Source organism: Malus domestica, chromosome 04, assembly GCF_042453785.1.
Source record: "Malus domestica chromosome 04, GDT2T_hap1".
Taxonomy (NCBI): Eukaryota; Viridiplantae; Streptophyta; class Magnoliopsida; order Rosales; family Rosaceae; genus Malus; species Malus domestica.
Window position 1 is genome coordinate 24,266,894 of NC_091664.1, and position 19,942 is coordinate 24,286,835.

A 19,942-nucleotide genomic window follows, 5' to 3' on the forward strand; every position below is an offset into this window, starting at 1 on the left:
TCCAACTCGATACCAACAATATCGATGGACTCATCTAGCATTATCCTGCCCTCCAAGGCTTGAATTTTGCTAGAATTTTACTGCTTTCTTTATATTTGAGGTCCATTTACTTTTTAGTCATGTAAATTAGCTTATCAGCCCATGAATCTTTCTTTTCAACGTTAGTAATCTTGATTTCATCATGAAATTATTACATTCCAGTTTCCTACTTTCATTATTGTCGTATTCTATATAACTCTACACAAACATTGTTGGTTGGTAGCCTCCAATAGTGGGCACATACTCTCTCTCTCTCTCTCTCTCTCGCCATCTTGTGGCATTGGGACAGAAAGCCACCCTCGAAGCAAATCACGTGTTGAACCCAAGTCAAACTCTATCCGAGTTTTGACACCAAAATTTATTAATTAAGTGTTTGGGTTGGAACTTAAACTTTGGGCTTAGAAGGGAGTTGGCCCAAAAAGAGAAGGAAAAGCCCAAAGCTTAGCCCAGACCTAGAAAGCAGAAAGGGCCTTTCCCGACTAGGTGCAGATCATTTGCACCACTTGCTCACCTACCCAAGGGACAAGTGGTATAGACCAGCCAGCTAATTAGCCCAAAAGTATTTTATGATGGCAGTACAAGTAAATAGCTGATGAGTCACTATCCTTCAAACTACATTCGAGCAAGATTATTGCTACAGGAGGCCAAGCCAAGGTGGCTATAAAAGGAGAATGAGAAGTTAGAATCAAAGACACTCAAACAAACAAACAAAAGCACAAACTCTGCTTAAAGCCAGATTTGCCTTCAAAACGAAGCTGTAGTCAGCCCAAGCCTTCATCCCTTTCGGGACAAACCCTTTGTAATAGCTCTGCTACCCTGTTCAACGCCTGATGTAGTATCGATTTTCTTTCTGCAAACTCACTTCCCAACCCCTTTTTCTAAGCTTTCACACCTTCTGTTAACCTACAAAGATAGGAAGTTGTAAGACGATCGGCCTTGCCCGACCTTCTTTGTTTTTTGTCTTTTCATTCATTAGCCTAGCAATATGTTGTATACTTCAAGTTGTATCCAAGTTATTTCTAGTAATATGGCTATTAAAAGACTCTCTCAGCGCTTGAATCCGATTTGAATATGTATTCACAATTCAAGCCAGATCTAAGTTCTAAGCCTTCGAGCATATAAGATTTGATCACCCTAAAAAGTCTTTGGCCTCAAGGCATAAAAAAGAACATGATGTGGACTTAACCCATCCACGACAAGCTTTGATAAACAAGAAGTCCAAAGTTACTTGGGGCGCAAGTAATCGACCTGCCACTTAGTTTTATTTCTATTATATTATGTTGACCATATAACATTCGAGTACGGGATGGATTCTGATGGGAAGCCTCAAGGCCTATTCAAGGCCCCACAAAGGCACCTATTTGGATTCATCCTATTTCTCGGGCAAGAACATTGAGTATAGAAGGGGTTCTGATGGGAAGCCTCAAAGCCTATTCAAGGCCCCACAAAGGCACATATTTGGATTCATTCTGCTCTTTGAACTCAGGTAATCAGAAGTATGATGGTTATAAGACCCATATAAACCAACAAAAGGAACCTTATGTGTTTGAGTACTAAGTTAGTTATTTATGGGAAGCCTCAAGGCCTACATCTAAGGCCCCACGAAGGCACCTGTCAATAACTAACATAGCCTCTCGAATATATAGATAATTAAAACTCAAACATTCGTTCTACATCTGCCATGCTGAAGATGGTAGTGGCACGCCTGAGCAATTCAAAGTTAATCTTGATCGTGAGCCTCAAGGCCTATACCTAAGGTCTCACAAAGGCACCTTTCAAAGTTAACTCTGTCTTTCTCTTTCAGCCTTACCCGACAAGCCTTGCCCAACAGGCTTTGCCCGACAAGCTCGCCAGTAAAGCAGAAGCCCGACAGAAAGCATCAACCGGCGCCAACCTCTCGGGGAGTTGTGTGCTCGTCGGCCAAGAAGCATTCCCCACGGAAATTCCCGCCACGAACATTAAGACCACAAATTCAAAGGCATAATAATTTCACTTAAGTTTACATTGTCAAATGATTATTGATATTTTTCACAAAATAATTAAAGAAAGCTGCTACGTACTGGTCCAAAATAACTATTTTACAGTTCAAACATATAAAAATGCAAAGAAGAAAGCACACTTGGAGAAGTGCATAATCACTTTCTTAAAATATCAATAACAGCTTTTAACATAACATATTATATTCTCATAAATTAAATTTATGGAAGGTATTGTAATCTCTTTTGCTCATAGAATCATTCATCGATGTGTCATCCACTTTGCAAGTTAAATTTTACTAAACCTTTTTAAGTTTTTGTTTTTTAGTATAGAAACCTTTTGAAGTTGTTTTTTCTTTTTTGAAAACTACCTATTGAAGTTGTTTAACTCTAAAAAGTACCATTAGAAAGGTGAAAAAGTAGATTAATGGATAATCAAACAATAATTAAGATAATGTAGAAAGGAGATTGAGTTGAGAATAACTAAAGAAACAACTTTTGAAGTTGTTTTTTAGTCGGTATCTATTATATTTGTTATTTACTGATGTTTAAAAGAGATAGATCTTACTACTTAGTACTACAATATAGTAATATTCCTCCTTACTGGTAAGTGAGAGGTCTTAGATTCGGTTCTCGCTAAGACGAATTTGAACCATATTATTCTTAACCAATTATGAAACTTAGCCCACTCCCTTATATTTTTAGTGTAGATAACATTGTTTGTTTGAATAAAGAAGACAAGAGATAGATCTTTAAATAATTTTCACTCCCTTTCACCTAGTAGATACGTGAGTAAAATACAAAGAATGAGCCAAGAAAATACAGAAAACAAATAAATACAAAGAAGCTTAGGTGATGATATATATCTCTGTTTGCTTCAATTTTTTAACTATTTTTTATATTTTATTTTAGGTAATAGACAAAGATAACTCATCCGGATTTGCAAGTGACCCTTTATCACAATAGTGAAAAGGTGTTGAGCCTTTCAATGCCGGCATGGGTTCAAACTCCGTCGTTAGCCACTCTAACATCTAATCTAATAAAATCTATGGTCAATTAGTACTACGGTCTAGTGAGATTCCTCTTCACTTGTAAGTGAGAGGTCTTAAGTTTGATTCTCGCCAAAGGCAAATTTGGACCACATTATTGCTAATCTCTTGTGAGGCTGAGCGCACTTCCTCCTCCTTAGACCATCTCCAACTCTTGGGGATAAAACTTAAAAATCTAAGCCATAAACTTTTAAGTCATAACTCAAAAACTACTTTTCTCCTCCAACTTTTATGGTTTAAAATTTTAGCCCGAAATTATTAAATAATGATTTTAGCCTAATTTTTTCTTTTTGATAACTTTTTTGAAAATAAAATATATGTAGATAATCCTAATTTATTTTTATGAAAAATTTAATCTAAAAATATTTAAATTCTGATAAATAATTAAAAATCATACAAATACATAGGTATTTATAAAGTTTTAAATTAAATTTGATTTCTAGACGTTAGATTTATTTTAGGCTGTCAAATTTTTTTTTAACATTAGATTTGATTTCTTTTGATTAAAGTTGTTAGATTATAAGTAACAAACATAAAAAGTTTTGAAATATGACAGTTTGATGGTTCAGAATAATTTAAGTCAGACTTAAATCCTCGGGAGGAATTCAGCCTAGAGATATATTTTCTCCTCGTGACTTATTTTAGCCCAATGGTTGGAGATGGTTTGGGAGGTTTTAAATGTTATATTTTAAGCTTTATCCCATGAGTTGGAAATAGTTTTAGTGTAGATAATATTGTTTGTTAAAAAAAAAAAAACATATTTACACGTGATTCACGTGTCACTTTTTGGTTGAGAAATGTGGCATTTTCATTTCTGCAAAATAATAGTTTGTGGTAATTGCCTCACAGTTTTGCATAATTTCATTTTACAAGTCCAACTCCATCAAAGTCTCAATCATGTTTTTTTAAGAACCTAGATTGTATGAGGGAATTTTATTGATATGAAAAATAAATTATACGTAGTCGGGAGAATGGACATAAACCTTACTCTCTCATAAAGCAAGAATAACAAAATATAGGAAAAAATGGACATAAACCTTACTTCTATTGAAAAAGAAAATACAAGAAAAATGGGACATAAAGAAAAAGAAAATAGAAGAAAAAGAAGTAGGGGGACATAGGAGTAGGACCAAGCCCCTCTAAAATAAAATTTAAATGACAAGAACCTGCACGACAAGCTGTAAAACCAAAAAGAAAATCTAAAAGGATTATGTAAAAAAGAAAATCACATATCAAGAAGAACAAACTTGTAGGTCTGCATACTTAAGAAATCTTAATGTATAAAATGATGAATCTTCTATAGGAAGACCAGCATGCCAAACAAGTGAAGACAATAAAAATCCTAAATTTCCTTCTCTCATTGGCCTACACGAATCTTCATCAATCTTTATTGGGCCAAGATTTTGTTACTTGAGTCAATTTATGATTATTTCAATTTCTGATGTATAATTATATAATTATTTGTTTAAATTCGGTATACTTCAATGGCATAAGTGAAAAAATACATCATGATCCAAAGAGAATTAGTTTGTGGTTTTTTCTTTTCAAACTGAAATTTTTGTAGTGTGAAACATTAGTTTATGGTAATTGCCTCACAATCACGCATAAGTTCATTTTACGAGTCTGGTCAACTCCATCAAGTCTCGATCAGCTCAAAAAATATTCATCAATCTTTATCAAGACTTAAATTATCGTTATTTAATTTTTAGACGCATTCCAATCATAGCCTTCTTAACATGCTATAAGCCGTGAAGTAGTCAAATGGTGAAGAAGTTTGAAATAATATGTTAAAATTAGAATGACTCAAGAGTTCGATGTCATAACTATCACAGGTGGTTTAGTGGTTAGGAACTTAGGGACGAATTTCATATTCGTTTTTCATACGACACATTTTGGGTTCGATTCCTTGCGCTAGTGAATCATACGATGGTGGTTAGGAGATGCTCAAATGTCTCTTTGAGTCTTTCCGATCTCCGTTTGACCTCAGAAACAAATCACTAGCTGATCTCCCTTTTAAAAAAAGAAGAAGAGTTCAATGTCATGATCGAAAAACAATTAGTTGTATATGTGGTTAAGATCTAGCATTGCATCTTGTGCTTGTTTGATTCCATGCACAAGAAATGATTACACAGAAGATGGGTTTGTCGGCAAATAGTGTTGGTATCTGCAGAGGTAATGTCCTTTAAGTTGGGAAAATTCCGATAATATTCCTCTTGTAGGCAAGAGGGTCAGTGCTAAATGGGATTGAGAATTGGATTCCCTTTGAGCATATGTAGGAATCTAAATTCCTGAATAGTAGAAAGGAAACATGAAGATTGTGAAACAAGGAAGTATATATTAGGGAATTAATAGGCGGGAATTTTTGCAGAAGCACCAAATGGATTTTGTGGAATGGGAAATCGAGCATCTTCCTATGCTGCCAAGGTTCTATCTAGAGAGGTACCTTTTTGGATTGATTGGTCTAAGTCTTTTTTTTAGAAGAATTTTTTCATTGTGTCAGGAACACGGTTCGATACATCAGGTGTTATACTACTATTGATTGAAGTTTTTTTTGTTTCAAGTTTTCAACTAGTTGTGTTGTTACAGTTTATGTACTGTTGCGCGTTCATGGCACATAACAAAGATTGATTGAGGGAGAAGGGAGGGAGAGCGAGATTTTGGCATAAGAACCAGGTTATTCTTTTAGGTTTCCGTTATATGCTCTGATTGGATCAAAACAGATTTTGATTGATTTTATTTTTAATTGAACATTTTTTTTAACAAACGATAGTTAATTAATTGCCCTTTCTAGAATTGAGGCAAATGTGAAACCCATCTCATATTTTGCCTCAATATTAGAAGACAACCAAGGTATACATTGGGTCACTTTCTCTACCCATGTGAGATCATGTGAGAAACGATAGTAACACAATCGGAATATGTAACAGTAACATCATCGTTTTTTTTTATTCTTATTTTTTTGTCGCAAGTTGAAGATTTTGAGAATCAAAAGGTAATGATAAGAATTCTACAATAATATGAGAAGAAGAGAGAGTGACAAGATGGAGATAAACAACGGCCACACCAATTTTTTTTTTTTGGCATAATAGGAACAAATATTTCAAAAGCTTAGTTGGGCGTCCGAGATAATGATAATAATAGTGAGAGCGCACGATGGAGATATGCAATTGTGGACCAAAAATATTTTGGATAACAAGATCGGAGGTTTTGAAAGCTGAAGTGACATTCGAAGCAATGCTGTAATAACGTAAAGTTACTGAAAAGTAAACTAGCATTATTACTTGTATAATGTAATTATTGTGCAGCCTGTATCTGAAAGAGATCCTCTTAGGATCTTTCCCGTCAAAGACCATGAATTAAGTGATTCGGATCTTTAAATTTTAATTTAACGGTAAAAAAATTATTATAACTTTTAAATTTTTTTACTAGCTTATCTGTTTTTAATCATTTGATCAAATTTTAAAAGTTTGAATCACTTGATTCTTGAACTTTGAAAGACAAGATCCGGAAATGATGTATTTCCATCCGCATCCATCCATCCTTTTCTTGATTCATTTTTAACACAAAATCCAAAAATCCTTTTGACTCAAGATTCCAAAATCCCGAAAAGTTAGTGGCATGCGAGTAACTTTATGAGAGAGATTTTCTTAACAAATCGTGCTCCCTAGTCCCTAGTAGTACTTGGTACGTTGAATACAAGTCAGCCTTATTTGGGCTTTATTCGAAATACTGGTTAAAGTGGGAGCTCGGCGTAATACGCACAGTCCAATGAGCCCAACTATATTTAGAACTTCACTTTATGTTTGTGACCAATGGATATCAGAGCTATTCGACCAGCTGTGCAAGGATAGGGCAAGTTCAAAAACGGTTATTGTTAACTCTGTCTGTCGGGCGATTACTATTTACAAATATATATTTTTTTTTAAATCTTTTTTCACATTTGTTGTACTTTTATCTTATTTTTTGTGAACGGGTCATGAGCAACACACATCAAAGCCTCATATAAAACTTCTTCTCCGACCAATTGGACCTATCACTCTTTTTTTTTTTAATAACAAAAGGTTTTGAAAAGTGAAAACAAATATAGGAGTTTCTAGGAAAAATAAATATTGAGTTGTTGTGTGGCGAATTAACAAAATGGTTGGGAATTTAAAATTACAAAAATTACAAATTTTCTATTTTTCATTCTTTTTTTTTCTTCCATTTTTACATGTCTGATTAATCCAGAATTTGATTTTTCTTATTGTTGAATTCGACATACCAGAAAGCTCTACGTGGACTAACGATAAGAATTTTTAAATTTGTTTACCATTTAAATTCAACATTGCAGATCATCATACTATTGAAATCCAAAAAATCTCATCGCACCACGTCATAGAGCAATTGGCTCTTCCATTGGGAACCGGATCCCCCTTGAATCCCCAAAAACTGGGCATGTTGAGCAAAAAATCCTAGGCTGTTGAAATTTGATCTAATGGTTACAGACAAGAGGTTCTTTAAAAGTTATAATAATTGTAACCGTTGGATTAAATTTCAAGAGTCCTGATTTATTGTTCAGCATGCTTAGTTTCTGATCTGGAGAGGATCCGGTTCCCTTCCATTGGAGCTGCTGCAACGGGCCCACGCCAGCCGGCCTTGTTTGCTCCACGCCCTTGTTCCGCGAGTGCGTTGCAACAGTAAATTATAATTTCTGGAAAAATAGCTTTAACTATTAACTTTGAGACGACAGAGCGCATCAACGGTTATGGTACTTCGTCCAAGAATTTATCACATCAGCCTCGTCCGATCCGCCACGTAAGCAGTCATAGATTAAACTCCGTACACACATCACACCGGAACGACGCTCTTTTTCTCACCTTCGACAAACATTTATCACAGCCTCACAGGTAGGTAGTAGGTAGTAGGTAGTAGGTACTAGAGTTATCGGCTAGTCCGTGCAGTAGCTCTTCCACTTCTTCTCTCTCCGTGCTCCGCCAGTAAGCTCCTTACAGCTCCATCAATGGCGTCCGTACTCAATATGGTGTCGTCTATTAGCCTATCGAACCTCAACGCCAACCGAGTTCCGACTCAGTCCGCCTTCGCGCCGGTTTCGGTTTCGTTTACCAGTGAGTCCACTTGCTGTTACGCTCCGTTTGGTTGCCGAGAAATTCAAATTCCCGATGAACAGCGTTCGAATTGCTTTTCTATCTTCCAATTCAATTGTTCCTAATTTAATTTAACTTCGGTTTAATTTTCCTTCAGCAATCTATTGACAAGTGAGATTTATTGGTTGAGATTTCTAAAATTTTTGACATTTTTGAAATTTTCAGGAAGGAGGCTTACGGTTAGGGCTGCGGAGACCGATACCAACGAAGGTTTTTAATGATATTAAACTATAAAGATTCTACATTTCGATTTGTTTTAGTCAAATTTGATAGAATTAAAGTGGATTATAATGAGATTTTGGTTTAGCAGTTGAATCTTCAGTGCCGGATAAGGCACCGGCTAAAGCCGGCTCGAGCGTCAATCAGCTTCTTGGGATTAAAGGAGCTTCTCAAGAAACTGTAAGTCATCAATGTTAGTTTAGTATACAAGTTCAAAGCTTGAGTACCTTCTCTCTATGTGCGTTGGTGTTTTTGCATAATGTGGGTTTCCTCAGATGATGCTAGAAGTTAATATGCTTTTTTTAGTGGATATTAAGTTGATAGGATCATAGTGGCAAGAAATGTGAGACAGGAGTTGATCTGTGAGTTAAACTGTGCAGAACAAGTGGAAGATTCGTCTTCAGCTGACAAAGCCTGTAACTTGGCCTCCACTGGTATGGGGAGTAGTTTGCGGAGCTGCTGCTTCTGGTATGCTCGTCTGCAAAAGTGGTCAATGAAATTTTTTTTCATTCTTGTAAAATGTAGGAGATCCGAATCATGTTCTGAAAATTCCAAGATAAAACCAACTCCGAAATTTCTGATAAATTTCGATAATCCTAAATTCCAAAATTGGAACAAATATTTGATTCCGGAAAGGTTTTTGGATTGGCATTGGAATGCTTGTTTCTGATCGGATCTGACCGAAAATCACCCCTATATGCTTATCCTCTGTCCATGAATTGCTTTTGAGGAAATTTTTCATGTTGCAGGAAATTTTCATTGGACTTTTGAGGATGTTGCTAAATCAATAATGTGCATGTGTATGTCTGGCCCTTTGCTCACTGGCTATACCCAGGTATGATTTACTTGGGATGGAAAGTTGATTTCGGTTTTTGGTTTTGTTTGATGAGATCTTTATAGTCCAATAATTCCATGGCCTTTTCTTTAGACACTAAATGACTGGTATGACCGAGAGATCGATGCAATTAATGAACCTTATCGTCCAATTCCCTCAGGGGCAATATCTGAGAATGAGGTAAGGGTACTAGCTGTATTTTGCTTTATTGTATAAAAATTCTTTGGTGAAGATTGCATTTTCAATCTGGTTCTTTGTTTTTCTTCAGGTTATTACTCAAATCTGGGTGCTGCTTTTAGGAGGCCTTAGTTTCGCTGGCATATTAGATGTGTGGGTAAGTATTCGCATGATGGACTGGCTCTTTCTTACACCTTCAAATATTTAGATCAGATGTCAATCATGAATAGCTGTCCTTTTCAGGCAGGACATAAATTCCCAATATTATTTTACCTTGCTGTGGGTGGATCCTTGCTATCGTACATTTATTCCGCTCCACCTTTAAAGGTAGTTTTTTCCCCCCACCTATCACAAATCAAACGAATTGCTTAGTTTGATGTTCGAGAAGAAACTTTGCTTAAGCCTTGACTGTGCTTCATGGGTTATTGCTTGCAGCTGAAACAAAACGGATGGATTGGAAATTTTGCCCTGGGTGCAAGTTATATCAGTTTGCCATGGTGCGTATTCCCTGCCTTATCTTTCTTTTGTGAACTTACAAGAATTAGATCTTTCATATAAAGGGTCAAGAACTCTTGATTCAGGGATCCTTCTGTAATTCAGATTGATATTAATTGTATAAGAAATGCATTGAATTAATTGTTTATTATCTTTCCTCGCTCACGTAATTGGATACTTCTTAGGAGTCTTGTTATAACAGTCTTAAAGTCTATTCAAGAACCGCGACCAATAAATTCATATGATTTGGTTGAATGTTAGAAACTGTTTTGATGTCCATAGTGCTGGGTAATGGATTTCAGTTCAATCTCTTATTGATAGGTGGGCTGGTCAGGCATTATTTGGGACCCTTACGCCCGACATAATCGTCCTCACACTCTTGTACAGCATAGCTGGGGTATGTATCTGAAAGAAGCATCTTAACATGTGCTTACATAGCATGCTCCAGTCCAACTGACTGCATATTTATTCTTCCCACATTTCAGTTGGGAATTGCTATTGTAAACGACTTTAAAAGTGTTGAAGGAGATAGAGCACTGGGGCTTCAGGTTTTAATCTTCTCTATTACAATACTGTTAACAATCTTAGTTGCAGCAAACGTAACATTATTTGTGGCAATCCTGTTTGCAGTCACTCCCTGTAGCTTTTGGTTCTGAAACTGCCAAATGGATTTGTGTTGGCGCCATTGACATCACTCAGTTATCGGTCGCTGGTATGTTATCTTCGTTAAGCAGACCGTTGAAGCTGATTGCTTGATTATCTGACCTTTGGATTGTGTTGTTTATGATAGTTCCGATCGTCCTGTGATAGTTTCGAATACAAATTAGAGTTAATCGTACAAATGAAGACGATTCATCGTGCCGTCTATTGACTGGTTTGCAGGTTATCTGCTAGCGGCTGGTAAACCATATTATGCATTAGCTCTCCTTGCTTTGATAGCTCCCCAAGTCTTTTTCCAGGTACATCTCTTTTTCAAAGACTGTTGATTCTGCTGAATGGTGACCGTAATCTTATGCTAATTTTATATTAAATCTTAAATGTTTCTCTTCCCGGTTTTATAAGACAGATTTTGATAGACATCATAGCTCATAAGTACTTTGTTTATGCAATTTGTGCTGTGCAGTTCAAGTACTTTCTCAAAGACCCTGTCAAGTACGATGTTAAATATCAGGTATTCTTTCAAGAGGCTACATTGCCCTTCTAAATGGCTCAGATTCATCCGTTAATTCCATTAGATTCTTGAGCGCATGTTCAGCCGTTAAATTCCGCAATTTATGTTATCCATTGATATGCTCTAGGATTTTCATTCCTTCAAACCCCTACTTAAATATCCAATTTTGTACCATCGAAGAATGAGATATTGAAATTTGCTCTGCGTGTGTTCCAGGCGAGTGCGCAGCCGTTTCTTGTGCTCGGTCTTTTAGTGACAGCGTTGGCGACAAGTCATTAACATTTTGAAGCACTTGAGCAAAGGATGTGAAGAAAAGAGAGAGAGATCGAAAATTACAGGACCACCTGGTACAGTGCTATGCTAGTCAGGTAGAAGTATCAATGTCAAAGTATGTCTTCTTCACTTGTAGTAGCAAAGTTATGTTGACGCCGACGATTAAGAATTATCATCTGTTTTTGGTTAGTGCCTTCTCAAATGGAGGTAGCTGCTGTAAATATCCCAAACACAACTTAGGCCTTCTTCGGTAGCACTGTCTCTTGCTTCTCCCAATCCCCCATGCGGCGCCGATGATGGTAGCTGTATAGCTGGACAAGCCCAGGTTTAGATACAAAGAGGACGCGGCGTGTGTTTGATTTCCGACGCTGAAAACATACTTGGACAACAAGCACTCTTACTACAACCACATACCAAGGACAAAGACAGTATACACCGTGCACTCCTACAACCCTAGTGAAACCAAACTTCGTAACCCTAATAAAACTTAGAAACCCTAATAACAAAAACTACAAGTCGGATGCCTTGAGCTTGGAAGCACTGGTTAACGATCCATATTAGCGGCTCTTCGTTTTGTACTTGGACTCGTTAATCTCGATGCCTTCCTCGGCAGCACGCTCTCCTCCCGACTTGTTCTTGGTGCTGAGCCCGCCCTTTTTGCCCATCTCCTGGTACCCTTCCTGTCCAATCTGCTCCTTCCTCATTTCGCCTCCATGGCGACCCATTTCCTGGTACCCCTCATGTCCGAGCTGCTTCTTACTTGCCTCGCCTCTGCGGTGGCCCATGTCCCGGTACCCTTCATGACCAAGCTGCTCCTTCCTCGCCTCGCCTCTGCGGTGACCTATCTCCCCGTACCCTTCACTTCCCAGCTGCTCCTTCCTTGTCTCGCCTCCACGGTGGCACATCTCCATGTACCCTTCACTTCCCAGCTGCTCCTTCCTTTTCCTTCACTTCCCTGCTGCTCCTTCCTGGCCTCGCCTCCACTGTGCCGTCCTTCAGGGCCATGCACACGCATCATTAGCCAGGTACAAAAAGCTACACATGGTAAATGGTAATTTAGGGTGCATGTTTTAAGATTTACCTTCAGCAAGGTGCTCCTGAGTGTTGAGGTTTTGCCGCCGGTTCCACCGGGGACAACGGTCTCTCCCTGCCTTGCCTTTTGGTCCAGTTCTTGCCTTCTCCAAGGGTCTCGCCTTTCATGTTCGGATGTCATTTCACGTGCGAAATTATAGAAGATCTCTTTAAGTTCAAAGGATTTCATGTTCAGATGTCAGTTTTTGCCCATCTCCTTGTACCCTTCCTGTCCAATCTGCTCCTTCCTCACCTCCTCCATGGCGACCCATCTCCTGGTACCCTTCATATCCGAGCTGCTTCTTACTCGCCTCGCCTCCGTGGTGGCCCATCGCCTGGTACCCTTCATGACCGAGCTGCTCCTTCCTTGCCTCACCTCCGTGGTGGTCCATCTCCTGGTACCCTTCATGACCGAGCTGCTCCTTCCTCGCCTCGCCTCCACAGTGGCACATCTCCCTGTACCCTTCACTTCCCAGCTGCTCCTTGCCTAGCCTCCGCGGTGGCCCATCTCCCGGTACCCTTCACTTCCCAGCTGCTCCTTCCTGGCCTCGCCTCCACGGTGGCGTCCTTCAGGGCCATGCACACGCATCATTAGCCAGGTACAAAAAACCACACATGGTAAATGGTAATTCAGGGTGCATGTTTTAATATTTACCTTCAGCAAGGTGCTCCTGAGCGTTGAGGGTTTTGCCGCCGGTTCCACCGGGGACAACGGTCTCTCCCTGCCTTGCCTTTTGGTCCAGTTCTTGCCTTCTCCCAGGGTCTCGCCTTTCATGTTCGGATGTCATTTCACGTGCGAAATTATAGAAGATCCCCTTTAAGATCAAAAGGATTCCGTCGAATCGAGTATGATTTTACGTGTGATAGCATCTCATATACCAAAAATATCACCGAACTCGATTATAGAAGTTAGCTTTCTCCTGTTTCTCACTCTTTCTTTTTAATCCCACAAACTCTTGAGTTAAATTTGATGGAAATGGTGGTTTTCAAACGGGTAGGGGTAGGGATGGAAGGCGAGTGAGGACTGCCAAAGGGAGGAGGAGGTGACACGTAATGGGGGTAAAAGCGGCAGATGCGGAGATTTGGAACTTTGGGGCAATGCCTCGTAGGCTCGTAGGTGTTTTGTCAGTGAAGAAGTTGCAGCGAGAATGCCACGAGTCCATGGCTTCATGGCTCATCACAGCTATAATTCCACATCTTTTTTTCACGCCATAGGGGGAAGCAATGTGCTGCTACAGTGTATTATGTATATTGTAGTCAATTAAAGCGAGAATATCCCTAACATAAATTTTAAAGAAAAGTTCTACTCACATCGTCGTCACTCTCAAATCTACACTTTCTATAAATGCGTTTTCTATATTGAATAGTGCCGTTTCATTTACTTTCATCATAAAGACTCTCATATCCTTATTTTATACTGCACCAACAATTATAGTCTACGTAACACACAAGTCGAAGTAATTAAGAATTATTTAACAACTTTAATACTGATACGGACGTGCCAATTCTATACCGAACTCGATCGAGTGAGTAGTACTTAATATAGTTCGGTCGAGTGAGTATTACTTAATATAATGACGTGGTAGATTGTGCTGCTGACTTATGAATCGAGCAACTTCGGTCGAGGGGGAAACACTCTCGGTTTTGAGTTCTAAAAGACAAAGTTCAAAACTAAAATTGTGAACTTAGTCTTATTTACGTAATTCATTCAATCTTCGGCCTTGAGTTCTAAAATCGGAAGACAAGATTCAGAACTAAAATTCTGAACTAGTCATGTAATATTAATTCAATCTTCGTTGGGAAAGTCAGATTCAGAATCCAATCATAATCCTCGGAACAATTCTTTCTCGTCTTAAGACTCGGCCACACCAGAGATCAACCCTGATCTTCGACTTCGACCAATACTTCATCTAGGGTTTGGACCACACCAGAACCCATTCCTGATTCACAAATAGTCGTCTCTAATCACTATCAAATCCACACTTGTTTAAATAGTGTCGTTTCAATTCCTTTCATCTTCCTCAACGTTAGGAGGCTCTCATATCCATATTTTATACCGTGTTCTGTGTATTGTCGCCTGAGTTTGACGAGATAAGAAGACATATGTATGAAACATGCAGTCATGTGTTCAAATTTCTTCTGCCTTTGCCTTTGTAATGCGCTACAAAGGTTTCAAAAGAGGGTTTAAACTTCCAACTGATTGGGATTTTTTCGAGTCATGTGATGAATATTTGCTGAATGATTCAAGGAAAAAAGGACGAAAATAATTCAGTCAAAAAATTAACAGCAAATGCTGCAGATGACATTTTTCTGTGGTGACGGAAGCATGCATGCTTGTGTAAGTAATAAGCCCTCTTTTGAGTATTAGCTCGTCAAATATTCAAAATTTCTCCAACTGTCTCTAGAAATACGATTTAGTTGTGACAGAAATACAAGTGGTACACCACGTATTTTAATAAAAATGATAGGAAATTTTATTTTTTAATTTATTAAATTTTTAGCACATATATCTCACAATTTATTTAGTAACAAATAATGTACTACCATGTGTACCGATTACATTAAAAAATCTCTCCTCATACACAATGTTCGTTCAAGAATTCCCCGACAGCTACAAGCAAAATTTTGTTGCACACGAAAAAAGGCTTGGACGTATGAAGAAAACATATTATGGAAACGGAAACCACGGGAAAATGCCATTAACAGATGACTTGAGGAAAATTAAACAAGAAGGAGATTACAAGAGTGGTCTACTACAAGGGCAAAATAAGCAAAACACCGTTCCTAGCTACCACTTTATGCAAAAAGACACTATCGGTAACACTAGCTACTACAAGGGAAAAATAAGCAAAATACTGTTCCTTGGTATAACTTTATGTTACAGACACTGACGTAGCAAGAAACATCAAAAACCAAAGAGGGTTTGGAGTTTTGGGAGCCACCCATGCTGCTTCAAAATCATGATCAGCGATTCTTGGTCTTGAACTTCGACTCGTCAATCTTGATGCCTTCCTCAGCAGCACGCTCTCCTCCGGGCTTGTCAGTGGTGCTCAGCCCGCCCTTCTTTCCCATCTCATGGTACCCCTCTTCCCCTATCTGTCCCTTCCTCGTCTGCCCTCCACGGCTCCGCCCTAATCACCACACACAAAAATTCAGACTGAGTAACTAAAATGTCGAAACTTACCTTCACCTGGAATGCAACGGTAGCAGTATTAAATAAGGATTTATATACATACACACATATATAACCCTTATCACTCACTACCACATAAATTACCATATTTTGTTTACTTTCAGGTCTCGAGATGCTGCTACCCTTGCATATAACATAATATGTGCATGAAAAGTTCTCTCTCGCGGCAGAAGTGGAAAGACGAGTAATTTAATGAATTAGTTACCTTCAGCAAGGTGCTCCTGTGCTTCAAGGCTATGGCCACCAGTACCACCGGGCACGATGGTCTCTCCCCGCCTTGCCTTCTCGTCCAGCTCATTTCTCTTCTGGGGGTCTTGTTTTTCCTGTTCCGACGCCATTTCTTAATTTCCAACCTCTAGTTGTTCTCACAAAGTTTGATGCAATGAAGTAAACACTCTTTTTGGTATTCGTTGCTGTTTGGAGGGAAATCAGGGTTATATAGAGGGAGGGTTGGAAGGTGAATGAGGAGGCAGAGAGAGGAGGATGTGTCATGTGATGGGGCGAACGTGGCTGATGGGGGGCTCTAGAGGTTTGGGGTAATGCCACGCATCTGCTTTGCTCTGTCAAAACGGTTGTTTGACTTGCAGTAAGAAGGACACGAGTCCATTGCTCAACTCGGTCGCACCGTTGCCAAGGAGATGATCATATCAGCCTCATGCATATCCACTACCCACCTTAAGAACAAGGTATTAAATATCGGTAATATCGGAAATATCGGTAGTCCGAAAACACGGAAATATCGATGGAAATATCGGGAAAATATCGATATCGATAAAAATTACATGGAAACCACGGAAATTGTAAGAAAAACTTGGAAATTTTTATTGAAACTTTGCAGGATGTTTATTTAGTCAATTATCTATTAGTTTATCACAAAAAATTGGAAGGAAATGCATTGCATGATGGATTTAACATTATCAAGTTGATTATATAGCGAGCTGACAAACATTGTGAGTGTAGAAAATATGTAGTAATTAATGAAAGAAGTCTAAACACACCATAATCATTTATATATAATGAATTAGTACAATATTTTACACTTTAGTACCACATAGAGTTCCTATGAGGTTCAAATTTTTCACTATCTTCATCATCTCTATGTGTAGAGTGAGTGTATTGTGAAGAGTAGTTATCAAATAATAAATCCCCAAAATAGTTTTGCATATGATTGTTAACATGCCACCCATATGGATCCGAGATTGGTTGAGATTGTCCATAAGCAAAATAATTTGAAGATTGAGTCTGGGATTGTTTCCATGAGTCGCTCGATTCCATCCCAACAGGAATGGGATATGAAGGGTAGGGAAATGGTTGGTTATGAGTATAACCATAGTTACTACTTCCCATTCCAACAGAGTCCGAAGTTCTAGATAACGAGTCATCTTTTTGACTTGACAAAATCCCCTTGCCTCTTTCTCTACGAGTATAGTCCTTCCCTATGGTACCAATTCCTGGTCCTACCCGCCTACTGCCATGGTCATCATCTTGTGTTGCATGCGTGAAGTTTGCCTCACCAGTGAAGGGGGTCATATATCCGGGAGGTGGTGGTCCATAATAGTTTCCATATCCACCACCACTACCTCCAGCTCCACTGTATCCTTCATCATTCCCACATCCAGTGGTAGGTGAGTCTCCTGATCTTGTATTAGAGCTATCATTAGTATCAGCACGATGTTGTGGTTGTGTAGGATTGGAAGAATGTGGAATTCCAGTGTTTCTTGGTCTTGGGCGCAAAAGTTCTTTCAAAGAGTCAGCGCTGCTAGATCCCACCTCCTCCTCTAATACTCTTTCTACATTTATCCCTTCATTACGTGCTTCTTCAGCAACTCTAGGAGCTGGGTTGCCTTCATCATCATCTAAATGAAGAGGTCTAATCCATTGATAAAGTTGGTTACTGTCTGTATCATCATCTTCACCAACAATATCAAACACATCTAGTGGGTCACCACGGTCGACATGATCTATTTCTGCTTCCTTATCTCAAATTTGAAGCTTCATGTTGTAGTAGCAATACACTAATTTTTCCAACCTACTATGAGCCAACCTATTTCTTTGCTTTGTGTGTATGAGTGCAAATGTGCTCCAATTTCTTTCACAAGCAGATGAGGAAGCTGTTTGTGATAATACTTTGATTGCTAACCTTCTCACAGTTGGTGCATCGGTCCCATACATGATCCACCATTCAGCTACAATGAAAAACAATGTTGATAAGCCTAATAACTCCAACAAATTCTATTATAAACTTATAGTGAAATATGTTTACACTCACTAGGAGACATTGTTGTTCGAGCAGCAATTGATGTTGGTTCTCCAAAAGTTCTTCTTGCATCTTTAAACCATGTTAGCTGAATTCAATAAATCGTGTTAGTTTAATCCAACAAAGTAATTATTATAATTTAAGTAATTGTGTACCTCATTTCCAAATTGGCCAACTGCTGGTGATGCAGGGTCTAATTTAGAGTATACATTATGTACAGCACGTATAAAGGTACCATCATCTCCAACACCGGGTTTGTATTGATATCGAGGATTCAAATAATATGTTGTTCAAAGAAACACATACCCTAATAAGAGAAATAATACTTATGCAACTAAAGAAATGAATTGCAAATTATGACATAATTTATACCTGCTGCATGCAAATCGTGGTATAATGTTTTATACCATCGGTCTTCAATTATCTTTATGACCCACCTTGCACCATGTTTTCTTTCCAATTCATCATTCACTACACGCATCAACTCATATACTGCCCCCATAGTAGGATACACTTCTGTGTCAACAATCCGTAAAACCTTATAAAGAGGTTCAAACACTTGGCACACATGTTCTGATTGAGTCCAAAAAGCATGATCAAGCACTATACTTTCCACCATACGACCTGCATTTGAGCGGCTGAAATTGTGGTTGGCCCAATCGTCACTAGTGAATAGTTGCTTCAACCCTGCTTTCTTCTTAAGTAGGCTGTCTAATGCAATATAGTTGGTGGCGAATCGAGTGGTAGCTGGACGAATAATTTCTCCTTTGCAAAATTCACGCATCTTTGCCAACAACCAACCGTGATTGTAAATATAATTTGTGATCGTTCTAGCTCTTTTGACCACAGTAGCAACATTCCTCTCTTCCCCATTGCCTCAAACATGAGATCAATACAATGTGTTGCACATGATGTCCAAAACACATTATGATGCTTCATTAACTTTTTTCCAGCTTTGACAAATGCAGAACCGTTGTCGGTCACGACTTGGATAACATTATGCTCTCCCACCTCCATGATTACATCCCTCAATAATTTGTAAATATACTTGTAGTTCTTTATATGGTCTGAAGCATCAACAGACTTAAAAAAAATTGTCTTTCCCTTGGAGTATACCATGAAGTTTATGATAGACAATCTGGTCGGGCCGGTCCATCCATCACACATGATTGTGCAACCATTAGTTTCCCACTTTGACCTCAACTTGTTAACATACTCGCCAATGTCTTTATACTCCATATCCAAATATTTGTTTCTTATCTCATAGGGAGTGGGAGGTTGTACTCCAACACCAGCCTGTTGACATCCCACTACCATATTTTTGAAATGATGTGATGATGCTTTCTCAGCAGGGACATTTTCATAGATAAAGAACTTGCTAATTAGACGCCCCATTCCCTCTTTCACATTACCTCCAGTGAAATAACTCCAAACACTCTTTTGACGTGTTTTGGATGACTTATATAAACTTGGGGCTATTGGTGGTGTTGGTTGTGATTCTCTAAGACTACCTCCCCGTCTCATTTGTGCACCACCACTTGTCCCGGAACCTTGTGTTCTATTAGGAATTTTATGAAGGTGTTCTCTTTCCCATGCTGACTGTTTGGAGGCACGTAATGCTTGTTTCAAACTGCGTCGTTCTTTAGGTCCCATGTCATCATCACATTCGTCCTCATCGTCATCATCATCACTGTCAACCGCTTGGCCAATGACTTCTCCTCGTAGCCCAGCTCGAATATTTTCCATTCCATGTGTTATCTTTTCCTTCTGCTATTTTTTATTTTTTAATAATGTGTTGATGAATGCCTTCACTTCTGGGGGGACATTATCGCATCGTTGGACATTTTTTACTGGATCTAATCCACTAAGATGGTACTTAAGTCGTGTCACTCTGCCACTCTTCATTACCCGACCACAATATTTGCAAATTGTGCCATGTTTGTTTCCGTCTATTGGGTCTTCATGTTCCCAAGCTGGATCACGTTTAGTAACTCCACTGGACATCTTAAACGTACCTATATTTATTTTTCATGAAAATTAGAC

General features: G+C 38.6%; 3 protein-coding genes and 1 long non-coding RNA gene across 5 annotated transcripts; 1 reads left to right on the top strand and 3 right to left on the bottom strand.

Moving 5' to 3' along the window:
• The first annotated feature begins 7,742 nt into the window (after positions 1-7,742).
• LOC103425992 (chlorophyll synthase, chloroplastic-like) lies at positions 7,743-11,631 on the top strand. Of its 2 annotated transcripts, none has more exons than XM_008364094.4 (15): positions 7,743-8,169; positions 8,374-8,418; positions 8,519-8,607; positions 8,808-8,895; positions 9,177-9,262; positions 9,356-9,442; positions 9,531-9,596; positions 9,683-9,766; positions 9,875-9,936; positions 10,256-10,331; positions 10,420-10,482; positions 10,565-10,646; positions 10,817-10,893; positions 11,058-11,105; positions 11,322-11,631. In XM_008364094.4, exons 1-15 carry the CDS (start codon positions 8,064-8,066, stop codon positions 11,382-11,384), a joined length of 1,122 nt encoding a protein of 373 aa, XP_008362316.1. In that variant the 5' UTR covers positions 7,743-8,063; the 3' UTR covers positions 11,385-11,631. The 2 variants fall into 2 exon arrangements, with proteins under 2 accessions (XP_008362316.1, XP_008362312.1); XM_008364090.4 differs by having other exon boundaries at positions 7,945-8,169; positions 8,516-8,607.
• A 118-nt stretch (positions 11,632-11,749) lies between these two features.
• LOC103426305 (em-like protein GEA1) lies at positions 11,750-12,583 on the bottom strand. The gene is made up of 2 exons (XM_029098983.2): positions 12,460-12,583; positions 11,750-12,371 (listed from the first exon to the last, which is right to left on the bottom strand). Exon 2 carries the CDS (start codon positions 12,287-12,289, stop codon positions 11,936-11,938), a length of 354 nt encoding a protein of 117 aa, XP_028954816.1. The 5' UTR covers positions 12,290-12,371; positions 12,460-12,583; the 3' UTR covers positions 11,750-11,935.
• A 2,679-nt stretch (positions 12,584-15,262) lies between these two features.
• On the bottom strand, positions 15,263-16,066 carry LOC103425972 (em protein H5). Its single transcript, XM_008364071.4, has 2 exons — positions 15,848-16,066; positions 15,263-15,580 (listed from the first exon to the last, which is right to left on the bottom strand). The coding sequence occupies exons 1-2, from the start codon at positions 15,978-15,980 to the stop codon at positions 15,414-15,416; spliced, it is 300 nt and encodes a 99-aa protein (XP_008362293.1). The 5' UTR covers positions 15,981-16,066; the 3' UTR covers positions 15,263-15,413.
• A 1,719-nt stretch (positions 16,067-17,785) lies between these two features.
• LOC139195213 (uncharacterized) lies at positions 17,786-18,117 on the bottom strand. Its single transcript, XR_011579853.1, has 3 exons — positions 18,055-18,117; positions 17,912-17,987; positions 17,786-17,828 (listed from the first exon to the last, which is right to left on the bottom strand). It is a non-coding gene; the product is annotated as an uncharacterized lncRNA (long non-coding RNA).
• Between the last annotated feature and the right edge of the window lie 1,825 nt (positions 18,118-19,942).

What these genes read in the sequence shown, in the direction of transcription:
- LOC103425992 (XM_008364090.4), top strand. Translation starts at nt 8,064, where the DNA reads ATGGCGTCCGTACTCAATATGGTGTCGTCTATTAGCCTATCGAACCTC. An exon ending in TCTTGTACAGCATAGCTGGG is followed by an intron (nt 10,332 to 10,419) that starts GTATGTATCTGA and finishes CCCACATTTCAG; the next exon opens with TTGGGAATTGCTATTGTAAA. An exon ending in AGTACGATGTTAAATATCAG is followed by an intron (nt 11,106 to 11,321) that starts GTATTCTTTCAA and finishes CGTGTGTTCCAG; the next exon opens with GCGAGTGCGCAGCCGTTTCT.
- LOC103426305 (XM_029098983.2), bottom strand. Translation starts at nt 12,289, where the DNA reads ATGGAGATGTGCCACCGTGGAGGCGAGACAAGGAAGGAGCAGCTGGGA.
- LOC103425972 (XM_008364071.4), bottom strand. Translation starts at nt 15,980, where the DNA reads ATGGCGTCGGAACAGGAAAAACAAGACCCCCAGAAGAGAAATGAGCTG. An exon ending in ACAGGAGCACCTTGCTGAAG is followed by an intron (nt 15,581 to 15,847) that starts GTAACTAATTCA and finishes TGTGGTGATTAG; the next exon opens with GGCGGAGCCGTGGAGGGCAG.